Source organism: Lynx rufus, unplaced genomic scaffold (genome assembly GCF_022079265.1).
Source record: "Lynx rufus isolate CCGP_SWC_20201006 ecotype Redwood Valley unplaced genomic scaffold, mLynRuf1.p SCAF_5, whole genome shotgun sequence".
NCBI lineage: Eukaryota > Metazoa > Chordata > Mammalia > Carnivora > Felidae > Lynx > Lynx rufus.
The window spans coordinates 158,614,678-158,634,899 of record NW_025814867.1 but is presented as its reverse complement, the minus strand read 5'-3'; the positions used below and the strand labels follow the sequence as shown (position 1 = coordinate 158,634,899).

General features: G+C 63.9%; 1 protein-coding gene across 2 annotated transcripts; it reads right to left on the bottom strand.

The window, feature by feature from the left end:
* Positions 1-817: 817 nt before the first annotated feature.
* COL6A2 (collagen type VI alpha 2 chain) lies at positions 818-17,573 on the bottom strand. 2 transcript variants are annotated; one of them, XM_047099598.1, is made up of 27 exons: positions 17,456-17,573; positions 16,724-17,322; positions 16,443-16,463; positions 15,675-15,740; positions 14,849-14,902; positions 14,722-14,766; positions 14,458-14,484; positions 14,218-14,244; positions 14,090-14,134; positions 13,523-13,576; positions 13,069-13,131; positions 12,217-12,279; positions 11,913-12,002; positions 11,176-11,238; positions 10,522-10,584; positions 10,262-10,324; positions 9,814-9,876; positions 9,477-9,527; positions 9,130-9,165; positions 8,754-8,816; positions 8,442-8,504; positions 8,222-8,257; positions 8,037-8,082; positions 7,664-7,816; positions 6,985-7,437; positions 6,777-6,815; positions 818-1,416 (listed from the first exon to the last, which is right to left on the bottom strand). In XM_047099598.1, exons 1-27 carry the CDS (start codon positions 17,565-17,567, stop codon positions 818-820), a joined length of 3,057 nt encoding a protein of 1,018 aa, XP_046955554.1. In that variant the 5' UTR covers positions 17,568-17,573. The 2 variants fall into 2 exon arrangements, with proteins under 2 accessions (XP_046955554.1, XP_046955553.1); XM_047099597.1 differs by lacking the exon at positions 818-1,416 and adding an exon at positions 3,495-3,790 and having other exon boundaries at positions 17,456-17,567.
* Positions 17,574-20,222: the final 2,649 nt, after the last annotated feature.

Here is a 20,222-nt window from a genome sequence, read left to right as displayed (position 1 = left end):
AGCTGTCCAGTCTATACATTGGGGTGGTGTGGACAGTCAGTGCCCGGAGACAGCACCTGCCCCCAGGAGAGGAGGCCAGCCGGGGCACCATGATCAGTCCTGGTGGCCTGTGAACGGTCTGAATGTCTCCATGGCCACTGCTAGGGTCCTTGGTGGGCGCACACATAAGGAGGCGGAGAGCAGGAGGCAGTTCAGAGCCTTTATTGTATGGGGGTGAGTGCATACAGGAATGTGCAGGGATGCTGTCACAGCTCAGTCTGGGACAGGTGACCTCCAAAGGCCAGGCGGACACTTTGGAGCAAGCCCAGTGGAGTTGGAGGGGCCCACAGAGACCCTCTGGAGCATACCGCAGGGGCTGAGGAGCCCAGGGCTGAGGCTGGGTGGGGGGCGGGCAGCGAGGGGCCTGTCCGAGCAGGATCTGGAGCACTGGCCACCGGGGTGCGCCCCGGGAAGCCTCTAGGGTCCAGAGAGGGCATGGAGAGCGGGGCGTGGGCAGGAGGGGTGTAGGGCTGCGGGACCCTCTGGAGGAGCTGGGCGTGGGTGGGGGTCCTCCTTTCCTGACCTCACACCCACACCTGGAGAGATCGAGTCCCCAGCATGCGGGGCCTCTGGGTGGGGTCTGAGTAGCACCAAGGATGGGAGGACGGCGCCTGCGGGACCGGGGAGCTGGGGGTGCCAGGCTGAGGGCGCAGGGCAGGGCGGGGCGGGGCGGGGCAGGGGCGGGTGTGGCCTTGGGGGCTGGGAGTTCCAGATGCTGGCTGGAAGCCGGGGCCGGGGGCGCAGGGCAGGGGACGTCGGGGGGGGGCGCTGGGGGCCGCTAGCAGATCCAGCGGATGAACCTGTCGAAGAAGCCGGGCTGTGCCAGGCTGTCGTAGTCCTTCTCGCGGAAGACGGCGGCCGCGTCGCCCAAGCTGATCTTGGACAGCACGTCCGCGTCCACGTCGCCGCCCACGGCCACCACGGTGGGCACCACGTTCTGCTTGCGCATGGAGTGCACCGCCTCCTCCAGGCTGTCGTTGCCCGTGACGCCGTCGGTGAGGAACACGAAGGCCAGCTCGGCGTGGCGGCGCGCGCCCGGGCGCGCACCGCGCACCACGTGGTTGATGGCGTGCACTATGCCCGCGCCCACGTGCGAGAAGGAGTTGAGGTAGCGCGCGCCCTCCAGCGCCTCGTGGATGACCGTCAGGTTGGACGTGAGCGGGAAGGCCACCTGCTGCTCGCCCGGGCCCCCGAACTGCAGCAGGGCCACGCGCGCGTTGAGCGGGTCGTCGTCCCTGCGCGCCAGCGTCAGCCGCCGGGACACCTCCTCCACGAAGCGCCGCGCCTTGTGGAAGTTCTGCTCGCCCAGCCGCTCGGAGCCGTCCAGCAGGAAGACGATGTCCACAGGCCGCTGCGTGCACTGGGCCACGTACAGCTCTGGGGGCAAAACGGGGTGGTGGGCGGGCGACCCGGCTACCTGTCCCGGCCGCCGCAGGCCCTGGCGCAGCCTGGCGCCCCGCCTGGCCGTGCCCTGTGCCCATCTATGTACACCGCCCCCCACTGGAGCCCTAAGAGCCACCAGGGACTTGTGGGGTGGCGTCCAAAGTCACCCATCATCGGGAACCCCTACCATAGTGGCCCCAGGCGAGGATGGGGGCTCCTGCCCCATGTCCTCGGAACCTGTCACCATCTTTGCTGGTTTTGCTCTCACCAGGAAATGTCCCCCAACGTGAGGGCCGAGAGGCTTATTTCTACCCTCCAAGCACCGTCTCTCCAGGCCTTCCTGGGCAGGAAGGGGACCCCTGAAATGGCCACAGCCCACAGTATGGGTGGGAGAGAGGGTCAGGGAGGCTGTTTTCGAATTTGTAATCACGTAAAAAGATCTCATAAAGACTTCCAGCCCTGAAGACCTCCAGGTTGCAGGGACGCATCTCTGGCCGTAACCCCCTCAGTCCCTGTTGCCCCAAAGCTGCCAATGCTGGCTGGGCCACACCTCTCCCAGTTTTGGGGGCACAGGCAAGGGGAGCCGGTGTCCTCTCTGACTGGACACCTGTCTGGTAGGCAGTAGGCACAGGTGCACCCAGACCCCTGCAGCAGCCTGGGTGACTCTGCTACCTGAGGAGGGCCCTGCTGGCGTCTGGGTGGTCACCGGCCCTGGACACGCCAGAGAGTGTGGGGGCGAGGCCACGCCTCTGCGGGATGCGAACGCCACAGCACAGCCTGAAAACCCACTCCTCATATACACGTGGCCCTCCCTCCACAGACATGCGGCCAGGCCCCCCTGCTGCGGCCTTGCTGGAGACTTCAACCAGAGCCACAGTCGGGGCTGGGTGGCCGGTCCGGCTTGCATTCAGCTCCTGAGCCCTACGGGCCCCCCTCTGGGACGTGGGTCCAGATCTGCTGACCCCTGGGGCCAGGAGCGTGGGGATCCCATCAAGGAGGTTCTAACTCCTGGCACCAACGACCAGGGCCTCAGCCCAGGACCCAGGTTTGGGGCGGCTCTGCGGGCACCGGGCACCCGCCTGCACAGGGGGCTGCTTCAGTCCAGCCCCCAGCCAGCGGCATGTCGCCCCAGCACATCACTTGCACAGCAACGTGTTCACATTCTTTTTCAGCTTTTATAGAATGTTTAAGATGTGATCACAGCATCTGAAGGATGCCCCCCTGGGTGCGTCACCACGCAGTGTGGATGCCAGGCCACCAGCAGATGGAGCAACGATTGCAGGATTCTTTTCAAAGGAGCTTCCATTAATGACATAGCTTATTTTGGGGGCAGTGCGGACGAAAAGCAGCTTCTGCTTTAAATCCACACAGCCAGGACTTGCTGAAAACGTCTAGCAAGTAGTCTAGGTCCCCCGCGCTCCCAAGTCACTCCCAGCAGAGACACACGTGGGGGGAGGGGAGTTTTCCCCAAGGCATCAACCAGGGAGGTTGACAAAAATGCACACGGGGTGACCACAGGCAGAAGCTGGAGGGGAAGCTAGGAGTTCTGGGCTTATTTACGAGGCTCTGCTCCTTTCTCTCAATTTTTGGCTAAATAATGGCTCCCCCAAAGATGTGCACACCCTAATCCTGGAGCCTGTGAACATGACCTTATATGGCCCAAAACAAAAACAAAAACAAAAACAAAAACAAAAACAAAAAACAAAACCAAAACACCACCGCAGATGGAATTACATTATGACCTTGAAACTATTCTGGATTCTCCAGTGGGCCCCGAGTGCCACCACAAGCTCCTTATAAGAGGGAGACGGGGCAGTCAGGCTACAAAAGGGACAGGCTCTGTGACAATGGAGGCAGACAGGAACTGGAGGAGGCAGGAAGGGTCTTCCCTGGAGCCCCCGGAGGGAGCGTGGCTCTGCCACAGCGGGGTCTTGGATTTTCGGCCTCCAGGCTGAGCGAGAATAGATTCCTGTTGTTTTAAGCCCCTTAGCATGTGGTGGCAGCCACCGGGAGCTAACGCAGCTGGGCCGGGCAGCTCTGGCCAGCCCTGCATGCGGGCAGCCCCTGCGGCTTCAGCAGAGGGCCAGTGCGGTCTCAGGGTCCCCCACAATGTCCCTGTGCACCAGCTTAAACGTGTCAATGAACAGTTCCATCCAGTCCTGCCGCTCGTTGCCTGTGGCGAACTTGGCTCGCTCTGCGGTGTAGACCAGCACGGCCACCAGCCTGGAGTAGGCGGCCGGGTCCTGCGTGAACTCCGTGGCGTTTAGCAACTGTTGGATCAGGGGGATGGTCCTGGGGAAGGAGGCATCCGGGCCCTCTTCCGTGCGGAGGAAGGTGACCGGGGGCTCGCCGCCAGACCGCGGTCCATCTGCAGGGGCATCCAGAGAAGGCAAGGGGGCGGGATGAGGAGGCGGGAGGCTGCAGCTCCCCCACTGTCAGCACGGGTGCCAGAGCTCGCAGGGGACTTGGGGGCCAGCAGCAAAGCGCATTACCGGGGGGACGGGGAGCAGAAGCACCTTCGGGGTCGCTAAAGACCTGGAGACCTGCAAGACTCTTGTACACAAGGTGGCACTGAGGCTTGACCGGTCTCGGGTTGGCTTCTAGCGGCTTGAGGCTGTGCCCCCGGAGGACCCCAGCCCCACTTACAACACCTGACTGAGAAAAGCCAGTGCGGCCAGGAGAGTTTAGTTGGTTCCAGCCCCCACCTGGCGATCGGCAGGGGCGCCCCGGACCCCCTCTCAGAAGAGCTACCAGAAACCTTGCTGTGATAAATCCTCCTTCCTGTGTTGAGGCGCCCATCTTCCAGTGCCCAGAACTGTCCCCTCACGGACCCGGGGGCTCCGACACGGACACTCGCGGCGTCAGGGCCTAATCTTGTGGACGCCCTTCTCCAGGTGCACGCACCACGGCCTCCTGTCCTAATGTTCCAGGAGTTTCTGTGTCCTCTGGGTAGGTGCCAGGTAGCGAACCCAGGCGGCCTGGTCCCGTGGAGCCCACACCCCTGACACACACACTGCCCCCCGTGCCTGAACCCCGGCACGCCCAGCCCTAGAGAGTCTCCCGCCTCTGTCCCAGGCAAGTTGGGCTCAGGTCGCCCTGGGGCTCCCGCCCCTGCAGCAGCCGCCCAGACCAAGCTCAGTCTGCACCTCAGCTGGTGTCCAGCTCTGTTTCTCTTTGAAGCTCTCGTGGTTCCGACCCAACCAAGCAAGCTGCTCCCTGGCCTAGGGGTGGCTAGGCCTCTGGGTGGATGGAGCCATTTGGCCCAGAAGGTCAGGGTCAAGCCACAGCCAACAGTATCCACCTAACATCCTGTTTGCGGCCTGGAAATGCCCAGAGGCACACCCAGCCCTCAGGGTGCCAGGGGATGGTTGGCGAGATCTTATCCCGTAGTTACATCTGCTTTCTTCCTCTCTGGTCACCGTGTCTAGTATGCTTGGAAATTTTGGTCGCTTTAAAGGATGAGCTTATGACTTTAGCAGAAAAGGTAGGAGAAGATGGAAAAGGGTGTCCCAGGGGGACCACCCCCTTTTACTGCAGGGTCTTGGAGGCTCAGGGGAAGCAAGGTCAGCATCCCAGTGGCCAGTGTTACTCTAACGGCAAAACCAGGGACCTCACAAGAAAGGAAACCGCAGCCTATCCTGCTCATGAACACAGATGCAAAAGTCCCCAACGAATTGTTAGCAAACCAAATGCCACAATATATAAAACAATTTGTACACCACGACCAGATGGGATTTATCCCAGGTCTGCAAGTTTGGCTCACCATCTGAAAATCCATGCCCTCCATCACACTGACATGCTAAAGAAGGTAAGTCACACGATCCTATCCAAACATAAAGAAAAAGCACATGACAAAGCCTTCGTACTGGTTCATGATGGAATCCTCGGTGACAAGGAACAGAGGGACCTTCTCAGCTTGACAAAGAACCTCTACAAAGAACCTCAGCTAACTTCGTACTCAGTGCTGAAAAACTCAAAGCTTCCCTGCCACGGCTGGGGCACGGCGAGAGTGTTGGGCCCTGGCACCAGGGGTGAGGCTCTGGGTTCTGGCCTTCAAGGGGCCAGCCTGATGGGGGGCCCCACCCCAGGACGGGCAGGGCAGGGACACAGCGGGGGGGGGGGGGGACGGTCGGCAGCTCCGTGTGGCCTCAGGTCTCAGATAGCTGTGGGTACTGCCTCCAGCCATCGCCAGCTGACTCTGGGGACCCCAGGCCCAGGCGGCGTCCAGAGTGATCCCAGAACTCACATAGCCGTGGTGTGGCCAGAGGTACAACCGCGATGGCCACTTTCTGGGATGTTCTCTGTGAGGGGAAGTGTGGGGACTCCTGCCCCCAACCCAAGACAGTTCCTTCCCTCGGGTTGCCTTTGCGCCTTCAGTCTTGCCCCCTGGGGGGTATACACGCAAGCCCAGAAATGCTGACTTTGCACGGCAGACGTGGACGTGGGTGCAGGCCACGCGTTTCCTAGCTGTGTCCTCTGCTGGACCCGGCAGCACGGCCTCACGTGCCCCCACGGTGGCCCCCACCTCCCCGGGCCGGGTCATGGGAGGATACGGGCCCGGTGCCCGCGGCCCGGCCAGAAGGCACGGGGCTGGTTCCAGAACCCAGGCTGGTGGGGAGGTCTCCAGCACACCCAGGGCGCCTCCGTGGGCCCCCTGGCCTCAGTCACTGCACAGCTGAGCCTCGGAGGTAGCATCTAGATGCCAGGGGAGCGCGGACGATGCCGTCCTGCCCCTTCCCTGGCCCCAAGGGACCCCAGGGACAGCCTCTCTGCGCACCCAGCACCTCAACCTCAAATGCAGCGCGACCGTATCAGGCGAGGGCACAGGCCCCGAACACAAGCGGGCGCCTGCTTCCAGAGGCAGTGGCTCAGGGCTGTTGGGGCGGAGGCAAGCGGATGGGCCGGCGCCGTGTGGCGCTTCGTGCGTTCACCTCCCGGAGGTGAGTCAGCCACTTTGCGGACCGGATCCAGGGCTTCCGCCTGTGGGAGCTGAGATGGCCCTGGGGTGTCTGCTCCTCCCGGAGGGTGGGGACCACAAGGTGACGAGGCTGTGAGTCTGCGCTGGAGACCAGTAGGCTGCCAGCCAAGCACGGGCCGGGACAGAGCACCTCCCTAACGTGTGCCGAGTGGGGGTGGGGAGGGGTGGGGTGGTGACCGAAGGGCTCCAGATGTCAACCCCCACCCCAGCCCCTCCTCAGACGTGCCGGGGTCCTGGGGCCTCGAAACCACCGGTGTGGGCTGAGACGCCAACCTGCAGGTGTTTTTCCAGGGAGGGGTCCCGCAGCGGCCCCTCCTGCCCAGCACCCGGTTGCTTGCTAGTCTAGGGCAGGGGGCTTGGCAGCGCCCCGAGTTACCTGTTTGGCAGGGAAGGTCCGGGCACACGATCTGAGGGTCTGGGAGCAAGGAAAGGGGCCGAGGGTCCCGGTCAGTCTCTGCTGGGGCCGGCGGGGGCTGGGCTCCCCCACTGCCCGTGGACGCCCCAGCCCCCTCCCCCCTGCCGCGGGTCCCCCTCCCCACTGGACGGACAGGCCCAGGGAAGCGGGTGGTCTGGCCGCTGCTCACCCGGGCACAAGACATCTTCCATGTCATCGATGAACTTCTCGGCCACCAGGTCAGAGAAGAGGGTCATGTTTCGCACCTGCTGCGGCTTGTCGCAGGCGATGGAGTACAGGTTCTCGCTCTCGTGCCTCTCGTGGAACATGTCACCAATGCCGATGGCTGTCACCGTGACGTCATGGTTGCACAGCGCCCGCAGGTTGAGGTCGTCGTCCCGGGGGTCGTGGCGGCCGTCCGTGATGACCACCGCGAACACGCGGGTCTTCTGGCGCCGGCTCTCCTTGATGAGCTTGTTGTAGGCGAACTTGAGGGCCGAGGGCGTCCAGGTGCCCCCGGCGATCCACTCCAGGTTCTTGACGGCCTCCTTGAAGCTGGATAGGGAGTCGATGCGTTCGTCATCCAGCTGGATGGCTTCGAAGGTGCCCTCGTGGCTGTACTGCACCACGCCCACGCGGGTTCCTGCGGCGGCCAGACACAGGCATGAAGGTGTCACCGCCTTGCATGGGTCGCCACCCTCAAGCGGAAACTTGGGGCCCCTGGGCAGAGCTGAGACCCCCTCCCTTGAATTTCTGTCTGTCCACCGACTCTTGTGACGGGACCTCAGGGCTTCCGGCCTGCCTGGCCTCCCTGCCCGTGATTGGGACCTCCTGACTCCCCACCCACCCCAACCGCGGGCGCAGCTGACCGGTCTCCGACTTGGGGTCCTTGGCAATGGCCCCCAGCCTGTTGACCACGTTGATGACAAAGTTCTTTTCCAGGGTGAAGTTGGTGTAGCCGATGCTCTCGGAGCTGTCGATGACGAACACCACGTCCAGGGCCCCACACCGCTTCTCGCAGTCTGGGGGTTGGGGGCAGGGTCAGGGGGAGAGGCAGGTGGCTGTGTGCACTGACCCCAGGCCCTGGGAGACACGCCCACGGTGCACGGCCAGGCGCACAGGGAGACACAGTGACCCTGAGGGGGAGGGCGCGACCCAGGCAGATGACCATGACCCCTGGACGAGGGCCCCCCAGGGACACGAGTAGCCTAGCTCCTCCGCCGCGTGGGGGCCAAGACTCACCGCAGCACCCGCATGTCTCCCTCACGTAGGTCATGACGTCGCACTCCTGCGACACAGGGGGGGGTCAGCCCCGGCCCAAGAAAGCAAGCGCTTGCTGACCTCGGCCTCTGACCTCATCCCCGCCGCCCTTGCTTTCCCATTTCAGGAGAGAGGGGAACACCATTCCATCTCCACCTGACACTTACCGTGAGGCCGGGATCTCCAGGGGGGCCGGGCTCTCCCTGGAGGAGGAAGGATGACAGTGAGGGGTGGTCCCTGTCTGGGCCGAGGCTGGGCAGCCCCCCACACCCTGTGCACCGACCGCACGGGTCTGCCACCGGCACAGCCCTGAGGTCTGCGGTGCACGCTGGCTGGGCTGGCCCAGGGCTGTGGCCTGAGCGCTGGAGGGACCAGCCACTGACCTACCTCGGGTCCCGGTGCTCCTTTTGGCCCCCGCAGGCCGGGCTCACCAGGGGGACCGGGATCCGCCTGAGGAGGGAGAAGGGCAGGTGGGTGGCAGCCTTGACCCTGGCAGGCCTACAGCCCCCTGCACCCCCTGTCCCTGCAGCCCCCGTGCACTCTCAGCCCCTGTACCCCTCGGTACCCCCAGCACCCCCCCGTAGCCCCCGGCACCTCCCCTGAATCCTCCTGCACTCCTGGCCCTCGTAGGCCCCGGAAGCCCCCTGCACCCCCTGCACCCCCCGGCACCTCCCTGCACCCCTGGCCCTGAGTACTTACAGGCTCGCCCTTCTCGCCCTTCCTCCCGGGCTCTCCTTTGGCACCAAAGTCACCTCTGCTCCCCTGAGACACGGGACACTGGTCAGCCAGGGGTGGGGAGCTGGGCACTGCCTCCACCCCCAGCCAAGACCTCCAGGGCGTCTGCGGGGGTGCAGCCTGCTTTTGTCGGGAAGAGCCTGTGCCTGGCAGTCGGGTTTGCTGCTGGGCCACTACACATGGCATCTCAGGAGAGATGCGGTTTCCGTCTGACGGAGACTAGCACGTGGCAGTTACCACCACGCAGGGCTCAGCACGGGAAGCTGGTTGGTGGCCGAGTGGGAGGGGAGGGGCATGCAGGCCACCCCACGGTGGGTGCGGAGCGGGCCTCGGTACGTACCTCAGGGCCGCGAGGACCAGGCTCGCCTTTGTCTCCCTGGGAAGCAAGCACAGGTCATGGTCACGGAGCCTGAAGGGCTGTCCCTCGGGCGGGCGGCTGGCTTTCCCGGGGACCCAGAGATGTTTGAGAGCCCCCCCCCCCCCCCCCGACGCCTTATGGTCTCAGGTGTCACAACCTGTATAAAGCCATGGGGCTGAAGGTGAGTGCCACGGCAGCTGCACCGGGTCTGGGACGATTCCGGGGGCCCTGCCCCTGCCAGGTGACCCTGTGCCCACTCCCTCACCTTGTCCCCTGGAGGGAGGCCCTCGCAGGAACTAGCGGGCCCCCAAACCCATGCCAGGACTTACGGGCGTTCCTCGGGGTCCTGGGTAGCTGAATCCAGGCCTGCCGGGGTCTCCCTGCGGGACGGGGAGGCCGGTCAGGGAGGGTCCAGTGGGAAAGGAAGAGACCGGGCTGGCAGGGACCGAGGACGAGGGCGGAGGGGGCTGGGCTGCTGGGCTGGTGGGGGGCAGCCACGCGTGCAGGGCCCCGCCTGGGGAAGGACGTGCTACCCCCCAGGGTGAGAACAGCGGGGGCTGCCCGGCCCCCTCATGTCCCCCACGCCAAGGGGGCCGGGACTGGCACGCTCCCGGCCGCCTCACTCTAGAGCTGAGGCTGGTCCTGTCCGGCAGGGTATGGGGGTACCTTGGGACCAGGCTGTCCTGACTCTCCACGGGGACCAGCGTCACCGGGGTCTCCCCGAGATCCCTGAGGGCAGAGAGAAAGCGGAGTCAGCACAGATGGGGACTGATCAGCTCCAGCAACACTGCCCTTCTCCCCTGCTGCCCTGGGGGGACCGGGCGCCCTGAGCTTTAAGGCCCGCCTCTTCTTCCATGTGCCGCAGCCCGGCCCCCAGATTCCACACCCTGTCTCCCCCTTGCTGCCTCCCAAATGATAAAGCTGGAGGCCTCAGGGCAGGGCGTCCGTGTGAGGTGCACAGTGGCTCTCGTCCCCCCACTGTGCTGCTGTCCGAGTGGGTCATGGAGACAGTGTCCTGCCTGGGAACAGTGTCCTGAGGACAGGAGGACCCACGTGGCATTACAGGGTGGGGGCCCCAGAACCGCAGGGCCCTCCCAGGTGTCCTGCTGCTGACCTTCTTCCCGGGCTCTCCGAGAGCCCCCTGAGGGCCTCTGGGTCCAGGCAAGCCTCGGTCTCCCTGAAAAGAAATCGGATGAGGGCACCTCAGAGACCCCGCTGTTGATCACTGCAGATTAGGCAGGGATGGTGGCGGGGGGGGGGGTTCCTCCTGCTCTCCAAGAGGCCCTGGGCAGAAGAAGGACAGGGGGTCCGAGATCCCCCCCTCCAGCCGGGGAGCTGGGTGCCTGCCCTGGGAGGATGAGTGGCCTCACTTACCTTGGCTCCTTTGTTGCCAACCTCTCCAGCCAGACCCCGGGGCCCCTCAGGGCCAGGGTCTCCCTGTTGGAAGAGAGGCCCAGTTAGCCTGGGCATGTGGAGGGGCAGGGGAGAGGATCATGTAACTTCCTGGAGGGGAGGATGCCAGATTATGGCAGGTTTCGCTGGAACAGCAGCCCTGCTCATGCAGGTTCATGCACCAGGATAGGGACTACCACCCATTTCCCAGAGGAGGAAGCCCCTCCTTCAAGCCCTTGACCCAGGTCCTGTGGGATACGGTCAGCCCTCGGATTTTACCACAAAGACAAAGACATCCCGAGTTAGCTACAGGAGTGTGTGTGTCTGAAATCGAAAGCTGCGGGGTGGAGCAGTGCGAAGCCTGCACAGCTGTGCATGTCACTCATGAAACTGGCTTTATCCTGCCCACGCTCCTCGGCAGGGCTTGTGGGTGGGGATGACCTGCCTCCTGTTTTCTGAGAACCTGTAGGAGGTGCCTCTGCCCCCACCAATGGCCAGGACCCAGGGGTCACTTTTGTTTTCCTGGGTGGACCATGGTGGGGGGATGTTGCTTGTCCGTTGTCCCATGGCCCTGTCGACACCACGGTGAGACGCTGGTGCAGACTCAGCCAACAGCTGCCCTTCTCAGACACTCACCTTCTCACCCTTGGGGCCGTCACCGCCCGGGCTGCCCTTGGCTCCTGGGTCCCCTCTGCGCCCCTGCAGAGAACAGGGGAGGCCTTGGTGGTAGGGCCACGTGGGGCCTTCACGCTCTCTGGTCTCCACACTTGGACATGGACTTTGGGGGAGGGGCCTTGGTCATCTGTTGGGTAAGTTTTGTTGTACCCAAGGATTTAAGAAATGAGGAGTTCCTGATCAGCTCATAAGACCTAGTCAATTAGGAGTTTTAGCTGATGTCACTGGGGCCCAGCTTGGACCAGCCATCAGCACGGTCACTCTGTTCACTTCTGGTCTGAGGGTCAGGCTGGGACCAGGTCCCATTCGACCTGCAGTAGACGTGAGGGGACAGCTGGGCGGGGTCACCGTGAGGGACCCACAGGGTGCACGCCTGCGTGTAGGTTCAGCCCTCGGAGTGTCTCGCTGGGAGGGCACTGTGGGGACACCGGGTCCGTTCCCAGGCAGCGGAGCCTGGCCAGCAGGGGTCTGGCCCTGCCTGAGTGCTACCGCAGGCGGTCTGTTGCGCCAGGGGGCAAGGGGCACACGAGGAGCAGCTGGAGGATGCAGGGCGCAAAGAGGCCCCAAGCAGGGTGTGGGGGGTGCCCCTGCAGGCGGGGCTGGGTGGGCAGGCCGGACCCAGAGGGAACAGCCCACACCGGCCGGCCGCCACTGACCTCTGGGCCCCAGGGGTCGGTGGGGGAGGAGCGCGAACTCACAGGCTCGCCTTTGGGTCCTCGGGGGCCAGGCCCGCCCTTGGCTCCTTTCACACCGGGACTTCCGGGGGCCCCGTTGTTGCCTTGATACCCCTGTGGAGAGGAGACATGTGAGCCACGGCAGGGAACGGCCCCGCTGAGCGTCCTCACTCCACAGCCCGGCCGCCGTCGGGTGGGTGTGGGGGGCCCCGGTCACCCGGCAGCGTGCGCAGAGTACAGGGCCTTCCTGCGCTCCCTGCTCTGTGCCGGCGGGCGCGGCTGCTGTCTGGCTGCAGCGGGAGAGCGGGGACCCGCCAGGGGCACTTGCCTTGCTGCCTTTGGCCCCGTTGTCTCCTGGGGGTCCTCTGCGTCCCGGGCGGCCAGCATCTCCCTGGCAAAGTTTGGAGAGATCAGTTTCCCATCCCTCGGACGCTGGCAACAGGGCAGGACCCTGCTCTCGAGGGGTGGGCCCCGCGCGGCCGCGCGGGCGAGTTCGCCAGACACGGGCCCGGCGAAGGGCTGTCCTTCCTGCTCCTCCGGCGGCCCGGGCAGCCAGGAGGGTGGACGCAGAACACCCGCGGGAGCTGAGAGCTTTCCAGAGGGGGCCCGGAGAGGTCTGGGAGGGGATTGGGCTTGCTGTGGCCATCGGGGCACTGCAGAGCTGAGCCAGGATACACGGTCCTAAGCTGGCCATGGACTGCTACCGTTTCGGGCAGGGCACTCCGTGGCCCCCTGTGTGAGAGCACTGCCAGGGCGTGGGTGTCCCATGACCCCCTGGGCGTGGGCACCCGCAACCCTCCTGAGTGCGAGCACCCCATAACTCCCCTGAGTGTGAGTACCCCACAGCCCCAGGGCGTGGGTACCCCGTGATCCCCTCCCGAGTGTGAGTACCTCTGACTCGCAGTGTGAGCACCATACACACCATGGACAAGGGCACCCCTTGACCCCTCTGGAGGCGGGCACCCCGTGACCCTCGTGAGTGTGAGCGCCCCACACCCCCTGGACATGGGCACCCTGTGACCCCTCAGGCAGGGTACTCCCAGGCCTCCTGCCTGACAGCCGGTTTGCAGGGACAGGCCCTCTCGGCCAGGCTGCCTCTCCCCGGGGCCTGGTGCTGCAGGTGGGGAGAGGGCCACTGGGTCTGTCGTGGAGGGCCTGCCACCTTGGCCAGGCAGCCTACCTTGGTGCCCTGGTCCCCTTGCTCCCCAGGGCTGCCGGCGTCGCCCGCGTATCCATCGGGGCCCTGCAAGACAGGATGATGGGGCTGTCCTGGCTCCTGCCCCGAGCGGTGCCGGGGTTTCCCGGTCAGCTCGGGGCTGGCTGGGGGAGGGTGGCAAACACCCCACTGTCTGGATTGAGTGCTCCGCCTGGGTCTCCGCTGCCAGAACCCTCCGTCAGGACTCTGAGAAGTAGCCGCCCTTGACCTCCCCCAGAATTCCCTGAGGTTATTCCCTCCTGTGTGACCACGGCCCCAGCTGAACCCTGGGTGGGAGTCAGGTACAGGCAGGAGAGGGGCTGAAGGAAGGGTCCGAGCTTCCTTGCTGCAGCTTGAGGGGCTGGCCACCACCCTGCCCACCCCGCCGGGTACCCAGAGCCAGGGGCTTAACCCGAGGAGGAACACAAGCTGGGCTTACCCGACTCCCGGGGTCTCCCTTGCAGCCAGGAGGCCCAATGCGCCCCAGTTTGCCCTGGAGGAGAGGAGGGGAGGGGAGGGGAGGGGGAGGGTGCGTCAGGGAGGTGTACCAATCACGGGTGTATGCACAGGTGCGGTCTGTGCGGCTTCCACACCCACGGGCACACAGCTGTGTTTCAGCGGCTCGACTGCATGGGGGCATTTCTGTGGGGTGATGGTGAGTCCCCGGGCCGTAGCCAGAACAGAGGGTCCGAGTGCCTCTCCCCGTGCCCACACGTGTGCATGTGCGCAGCCTGCCAGGCGGGCCAGATCTGGAGCACGGGGTGGGTCCTCGGGAACAAATGTCCACTGGCTCTGTCGGTGTTATTTGTCCCGTGTCCACTGGATAGGTGCCACTGGGACCCATCAAGCTACGGGCTGTGGGCAGTGGCCGGTGGGGCCCAGAGGCCTGGCCCTAGGTAAGAACCTGAGGGTCTCCCGGAGGCTCGCTTACCCCCATACGTCGGAAACACCGATATGCACCTGCACTCCCGCCCAGCCCAGGCAGGGCGCCCGAGACGCACTCTACCTTCTGTCCATCCGTCCCGTTCTTGCCAGCCAGGCCAGGGGCCCCCTGGAGGGAGAGGTGTGATCGTCAACCCGGGAGCAGCAGGAGGGGGGGGCACCCGGCCCGCCCGGCCTGCACAGCCAGCTTACCTTCCGCCCGTCAGCTCCAAATTCACCCTGTGCAGGAGGAAAGTGAGGTGGGTCAGTTAGGCGCCTTCAGCATCACGGAGCTGCCTCAGGGGCCCAGGTCTGCCTTGGACCAAAGAGGCCAGAAGGGCCCCCGAGAGGGCCGCTCGTGGCATGACGACAGGTCCCGTGCCCTGATGGGGGCCACAGGCTCGCTGACGGATGCTGCTGGGGGCTGGGGCCGTGGCTGTGTCAGAGTCTCACCTTCTCTCCTTTGAAACCAGGAACACCCTGAGGTGGGAAGGAAAAAAGAGCAGCGTTACTGTGGGGTGTGAGCTGCACCCACGGGCTCAGGGGAACAGCGGCTGGGTGTCAGCCTCAGGCGGGGTGCTCGATTCGGGGACGACTTCCAAAATACCGAGATGCTTCACTTCTTGCGTTGAGAGTGGAGAGGGTGGCCAGCCCCACCTGACCCAGGCTTGTCCCCACATCCCACCGGCCATGGGGGCAGGGCGGGCAGCAACTTGCCTTGGGTCCCGGGAATCCAATGGGGCCTTCGATGCCTGGATCTCCCTGTGGAAGAACAGAGGCCACAGCTATAACCCCAGTCCTGGAGAAGCGCGGCCGGCGGGGCAGGGGTGGGGAGGACACTCACCTGTCGTCCTTTCTGCCCAGGCTCTCCTGGCTCACCCATGTTGCCCTTGGCACCCTAAAAGCAGATGATGGAAAAAGGGGTAAACTAAGGCAGAAAGAGGACAAGAGACTGCAGGAAGCAAGAGGGCAGAGGCTTCTGTACTGCTGTGTCCTGTTTTGGGGCTCCTCTGTGGCCCCACAGAGGCCAGCTGTGGTCCCTGAGGCAACTTCCAGCGACCCGCACCCCGGAGGACCACGGCGGCCAGAGCTGTGGCCACATCCATGCCTGGGCACCACCACCCAGGAGAGAGGGCAGTGGGAGTGTTTAGCCGGAGGCCGGGTGGACGTGTGTCTACATCTCTACTGGTTTAAGCAGCTCCCTTAGAAGAGGCGAAAACCCGAGGCTATGTGGTAACAACTTCCCCATAACTGTGTCTCTGGGTGGGGGTTGCTCAGCCCCCCGAGGCCTCCCTCCCTCCTCGGCCTTCATCTATAACCTTTGACGTGAACTAGTGGTATTTCTGATACCCTGGTAGTGAGTGTTGTAAGAAAAATGGAAACCTGCCTATCTGACAGACGGCAGAAGTGGGTGCTTTGCGTGAATTAGCAACCGCGTCACTACAGAAACCTGCTTCCGGTTTCGCTGCCGTGCTCGAGCTGGCTGCTTTACCAACCTCAGTACTAACAGAACTGTTCCTACTTTTCTCAAAACGCCATTTAAAAGGACGTAGATAAAAACTGAATTTTGGTACTTCTAAGGTCAGAAGCGTTGAGGCCATTCGAGGTGTGGTTGGTCCTGAATTTGGAGCTGAAGAGGCCAGGCCCGGGGGGCCATGCAGGCGTCTTACCTTCTGTCCGCGGTAGCCCTTGGGGCCGGGAGGCCCGGGGATCTCCAGGCAGCTCACCTTGTAGCACTGAAACAAGAAGCAAGCGGCGTCCAGTAAGGCCCGGGTGGGAGGCCCACTGGGGGGTGGGGCGTGGCGAGCACGGGCTGGAGGCAGGAGCGGAGTCGGAAGGTGCCTGGGAAGCCCAAGCCCACACACACTCTGGTCACGTTTGGGAAAACCGAGGCTGGGTTAAACAATGTCTGATCGTAGCCACTTATGCCTGCGTGTCAAACCACCGTGTTTGTGAGCAGCTGTTCTAGGAAGGGGCGTGTTTGCGGGAACCTCGCAGAGCGGGAAGCGACCGTTCCGGGCTGTGAGCTGGTGCTGAGGACGCACAGGGACAGGGGAGTGTCAGAGCCGAAGGTCCTGAGCCACACGGCACACGAGCCCCCTGCCCGTCCTGCTGGCCTGGCTCAGGTGGACAGAGCCCACCAGCGTGGAGGGCGGCCCTGAGCCTTGGTCCTCATGGTGTGTGCTTGGTGGTGACCCTAATGCCCGCCCCCGGGTTTAAACAGCCTGGTTTTGGACAGGAGCCCTTCACGCAGACTTAAGAGCCTCAGGCCCAAACGTGGAGCAGAGGGGCCTTGCTGCCTGGCCTCCGCTTGTCTGTCCTAGACGCCGGGGAGCACCAGGGGGCTGGCACGGGGGTAGTCGCTCCTGGGTCAGCGCCTCAGAGGCCCAGCGAGCAGCACCGGGCCAGGGCTGGCAGGAACGGTAAACGTCTCTCACCTCTCCATAGGCTTCATGTTTCTGCAGGAAAGACAGAGAAACGCTGCTTAGCTGAAGCTGCAGGTGGGGCAGCGTCGCATCTGGGTGGGAACACAGCACACTGGGGCAGGGGGAGACCCTGCCCGGGGCTTACCCTCTCCGGACGCCTCCCTCACAGATGGGTAAACTGAGGCCCGGAGCAGTGTATGGCCCGCCGCCGTCCCGGGTAAGTGGGTCCCAGGGCTCTGGCCCCCACCGTCCCCTCCTGGTGCCCCGCGGGTTAGGGTCAGGGAGCAGCTCACCATGACCTTGATGATGCGGTTGATGGTGTCCTGGTCGATCTCCGAGTCGGGCTGCATCGTGGCGTAGTTGTTGCGGTAGAGCTCCAAGGGCATGCTGGCGATGTCCCGAAGGCCCTGCTCGTTCAGCAGGTTCTGCCTGGGGGCCACGGCGAAGAGCCGGATGCCCTCCTCGCGGGCCCTCTCGGCCTGCAGCTTGATGCCCCCGCACGGGCTGCCGGTGACGTGGCCGTCGGTGATGACCACCGCGAAGTTGACCGCGCCCTTGCTCTTGTGCTGCCGGATCTCCTGGGTCATGTTGGCCAGCGCGCAGTCGGTGAAGGTGCCCCTGCGGAAGGACTGGATGCCCTGCAGGCTCCTGGTGAAGGAGGCCCGGTCGCTGTCGGGCGGGCTGAACACCTCCACCAGGTCGGAGAAGTGCAGGCCGCCGTAGCGCCAGCTCAGGACCACCTGGTCCAGGTAGGCCTCGTCCTGCAGCTGGCTGGTGAACTGCTTCACGAACTGCCGCATGTGGTCGAGCAGGCTGTCGGTGGGGGACTGCATGGTGATGCTCTCCGACGTGTCCAGCACGAAGTACACGTTGATGGGGCAGTCGGCCTTCTCTGGGGGGGCGGGGCACGCGTCACCGGCCCGCCCCGGGGGAGGGAGGCCCCGCGCCCGCGGGTTCCGGGCTCTGCCCCCACAGCTGCCCACCCCGGGCCCCGGGCCCCGGCCCCCGGCCCCCGCGGCCAGTACCTGGGCAGTGGTTTCTGTCAGAGGTGCTGGGGCTGATGAGCTCCTGCTGCTGGGCACGGGGGGTCCCCAGGAGCCCCCAGAACAGGAGGGCGGAGCAGGGGCCCCGGAGCATCTTGGTAGCACCCGCGCACTCTGGTGTCCTGCAACAGGGAGGAGCGGCCACTGCAGACGGCGCTCGCGGCTCGTGCCGCGGCACCCCTGCGGGCCCCTGGGGCCCTCCTCCCCAGGCGGTGGGAGCGGGCGGTGCGTGGGCTCAGGGAGACGCCCTCTTCCCTCGCCCTAGGCGGGGGCAGGCCGCACACATTTAGTGGGCTAAGAGACTGCGAACTTTGGGCTTGATTCTGGGTGGATTCAGACGCTCCTGTCTCTGCCCTGCGGGGCTGGGTGCACTAGGCGGATGGCGCGTTCTCGGAAACTGACGTGCCGGTGGCAGGCGTTGGTGACAACGAGCACGGTGCAGGGGGCCTGGGGGCGGGCAGGGCAGAGGGGTCAGTTGGGGTGACTGGGAGGAGGGGTAGCAGGGGAGGGGAGGAGAGGCCCAGGCTGGGGCAGGGTGGCCTTGGCAGTCGATGCCAGCCATCCCGCTGACCCCATGCTGACAGACCAGGGGGAGCGGCCTTGGGATGGGGTGGGGGGAATGAGAGGCGGACAGGCCCGGGGGGCTGGCAGGCGGTGAGTGCCAGGGTCCTGCTCTGTTGGGGGGACGGCGGCGCTGGATGGCGGGGGGTCCTTCCCCAGTGCGGCTCACCGTGTCCTGTCATGTCTTCGTGGGGACCGAGGCTTCCCTGCTGCTCGCTGCCCCTTGCAACCGGACAGATGGGGAGAGGGCCTAGGGCACGGGTGGGTGGCTGGGTGGCCTCTGGGGACCGGGAGGGAGAGGAAGGGGCTGGTTCTGGCGGGATTCGCACAACCTGGGTCACATAAACGCCTCGCTGCCTTTCAGGGCCCCCACAGCAGAGGGCGGACACAACAGAGAATGCTGCCCCAGCAGGGGCTCCTGGCCTACCAGTGGGGAGCACTGGTGGGCTGGGCCCCGGGGGCAGCTGGTGTAGGTTCCCTGGTGATGCCCCTCAGTGCATCACCTCTTTTGAGAGGAGGTGGATTTGGGCGGGGGGCAAGTTTGAGGTTCAAGGTCGCTTGGGTTGACGGTAAGAGGGGCTGGTCCTGGTAAAGTTGGGGGTGAACAGGACATGGCCCTGCCTCCCCAGCAAAGGTCATGGTCAGGTCAAGAGGCCATGACCCTGCAGGCAGAGGCTGTGACCCAGCAGGGCGGTGACGATTGCCCAGACTAAAGCAAGCCCAGTGGGTGTGCCAGGGAATCCAGGGGAGCTTCCTGCATGGGGTGCTGGATGTGCCCAGACGGAGGGGACTGGCTGGAGGAAGGCGAGCTCCTGGCTGAGGGAAGGCTCATTCAGGGGGGGCCGGGGGCAGCCCTTGGCTGAGGCGCGGGTCGGAACGGTGGCGTGAGGGGCAAGCGAGGGGCTTCCCGAAGAACCTGGAAGCCGGAGGAAGTCAGGCTGCATCAGTCAGAGCAAAGAGGTCCAGAGCCATCAACCACTGGTGACGGCCGCTGTGGTCGCTGTGGGACCTTGGCAGGGCAGGGTGGGGGCTGGGCAGGGCTGAGCACTGGGATGTGGGTGCAGCTCTGTCCTCTACGGCCCTCGCCCTGCTGCCCCCAGCCGGGGAGCCTTGAGTCCCATCCTGTCCTGTCTGCTATGGGAGGGGAGGGGTTGCTGAAGGACCGGGGGTTCTGTGCCCCGCTCGGCCCCGCTCTCCATGGGTGCACACACACTGCACAAACCACGCATATCACACACACCCACACACGTGCTACTGCACACACAATCAATTAAAAGAGGCGCCCATAATAAGGTGTTCTGGTGAAAAATCTTACTCTCAAATGAAACGAAGGATTAAAAAAGTCATCTACACAGGAGAAAACACAATAGCAGCAACAAAATACGTAAAGGACCTAAAGCAAAGAGTTATTTTGGCGTGTGGTGGGCAGCCTCCGGGGGGGCCGATGACTCCTGCCTCCTGGATCTCACGCTCTTCTGAAATCCTCACGCACTCAGCTGTCACTGGCCTGTGTGAGCTGTGGACAGTGTGTGACTTCCAAGATGAACTCACAGAAGGCATCACGGCTGGTGCCTGGCCCTCTCCCGGGTCACCCACTGGAGGGACGCCAACCGCCGTAACATGAAGACGCTCACGCGGCCTCTGCAGAAGCCCACGAGGGAGAACCGAGGCCTCCAGCCAACAGCCAGGTGAGCGAGCCACTGCAGAAACACATCCTCAGCCCAGTCAAGGCTTCATGTGAGCGGAGCCCTGGCCAATTCCCTGACTGTGACTGCAGCTCATCAGGGACCTTGGGCTAGAATCACCTGGCCAAGCCATTCCTGCATTCCTGACCCAAATAAACTATGACATAGCAAACGCTCACTGTTTTAAAGCCCTAAGTTTGGAGGTAATTTATTACACAGCAATAGATAACTAATTAAGGCATCAAACTCTTCCTCCACAATATCATAGACAGAAAAACAATGAGACCGTAACTGCAGAATTTTGTGAAGAAACTAAAATGAACCAAAGATGTCTGTCTAGTCAACCTAGCTTTATGTAAAAGATAAAAGTTTCAGATGTGCAGGGGCTCACCTACATACCATTTCTAAAAAAATTCTGCAGACAACAGAGAAATGAGTAAGAGTAAATGAGAGAGCAAAGAAACCTGAGAAATACAGTAAAATATAAAAAATGAAGGAAAAAA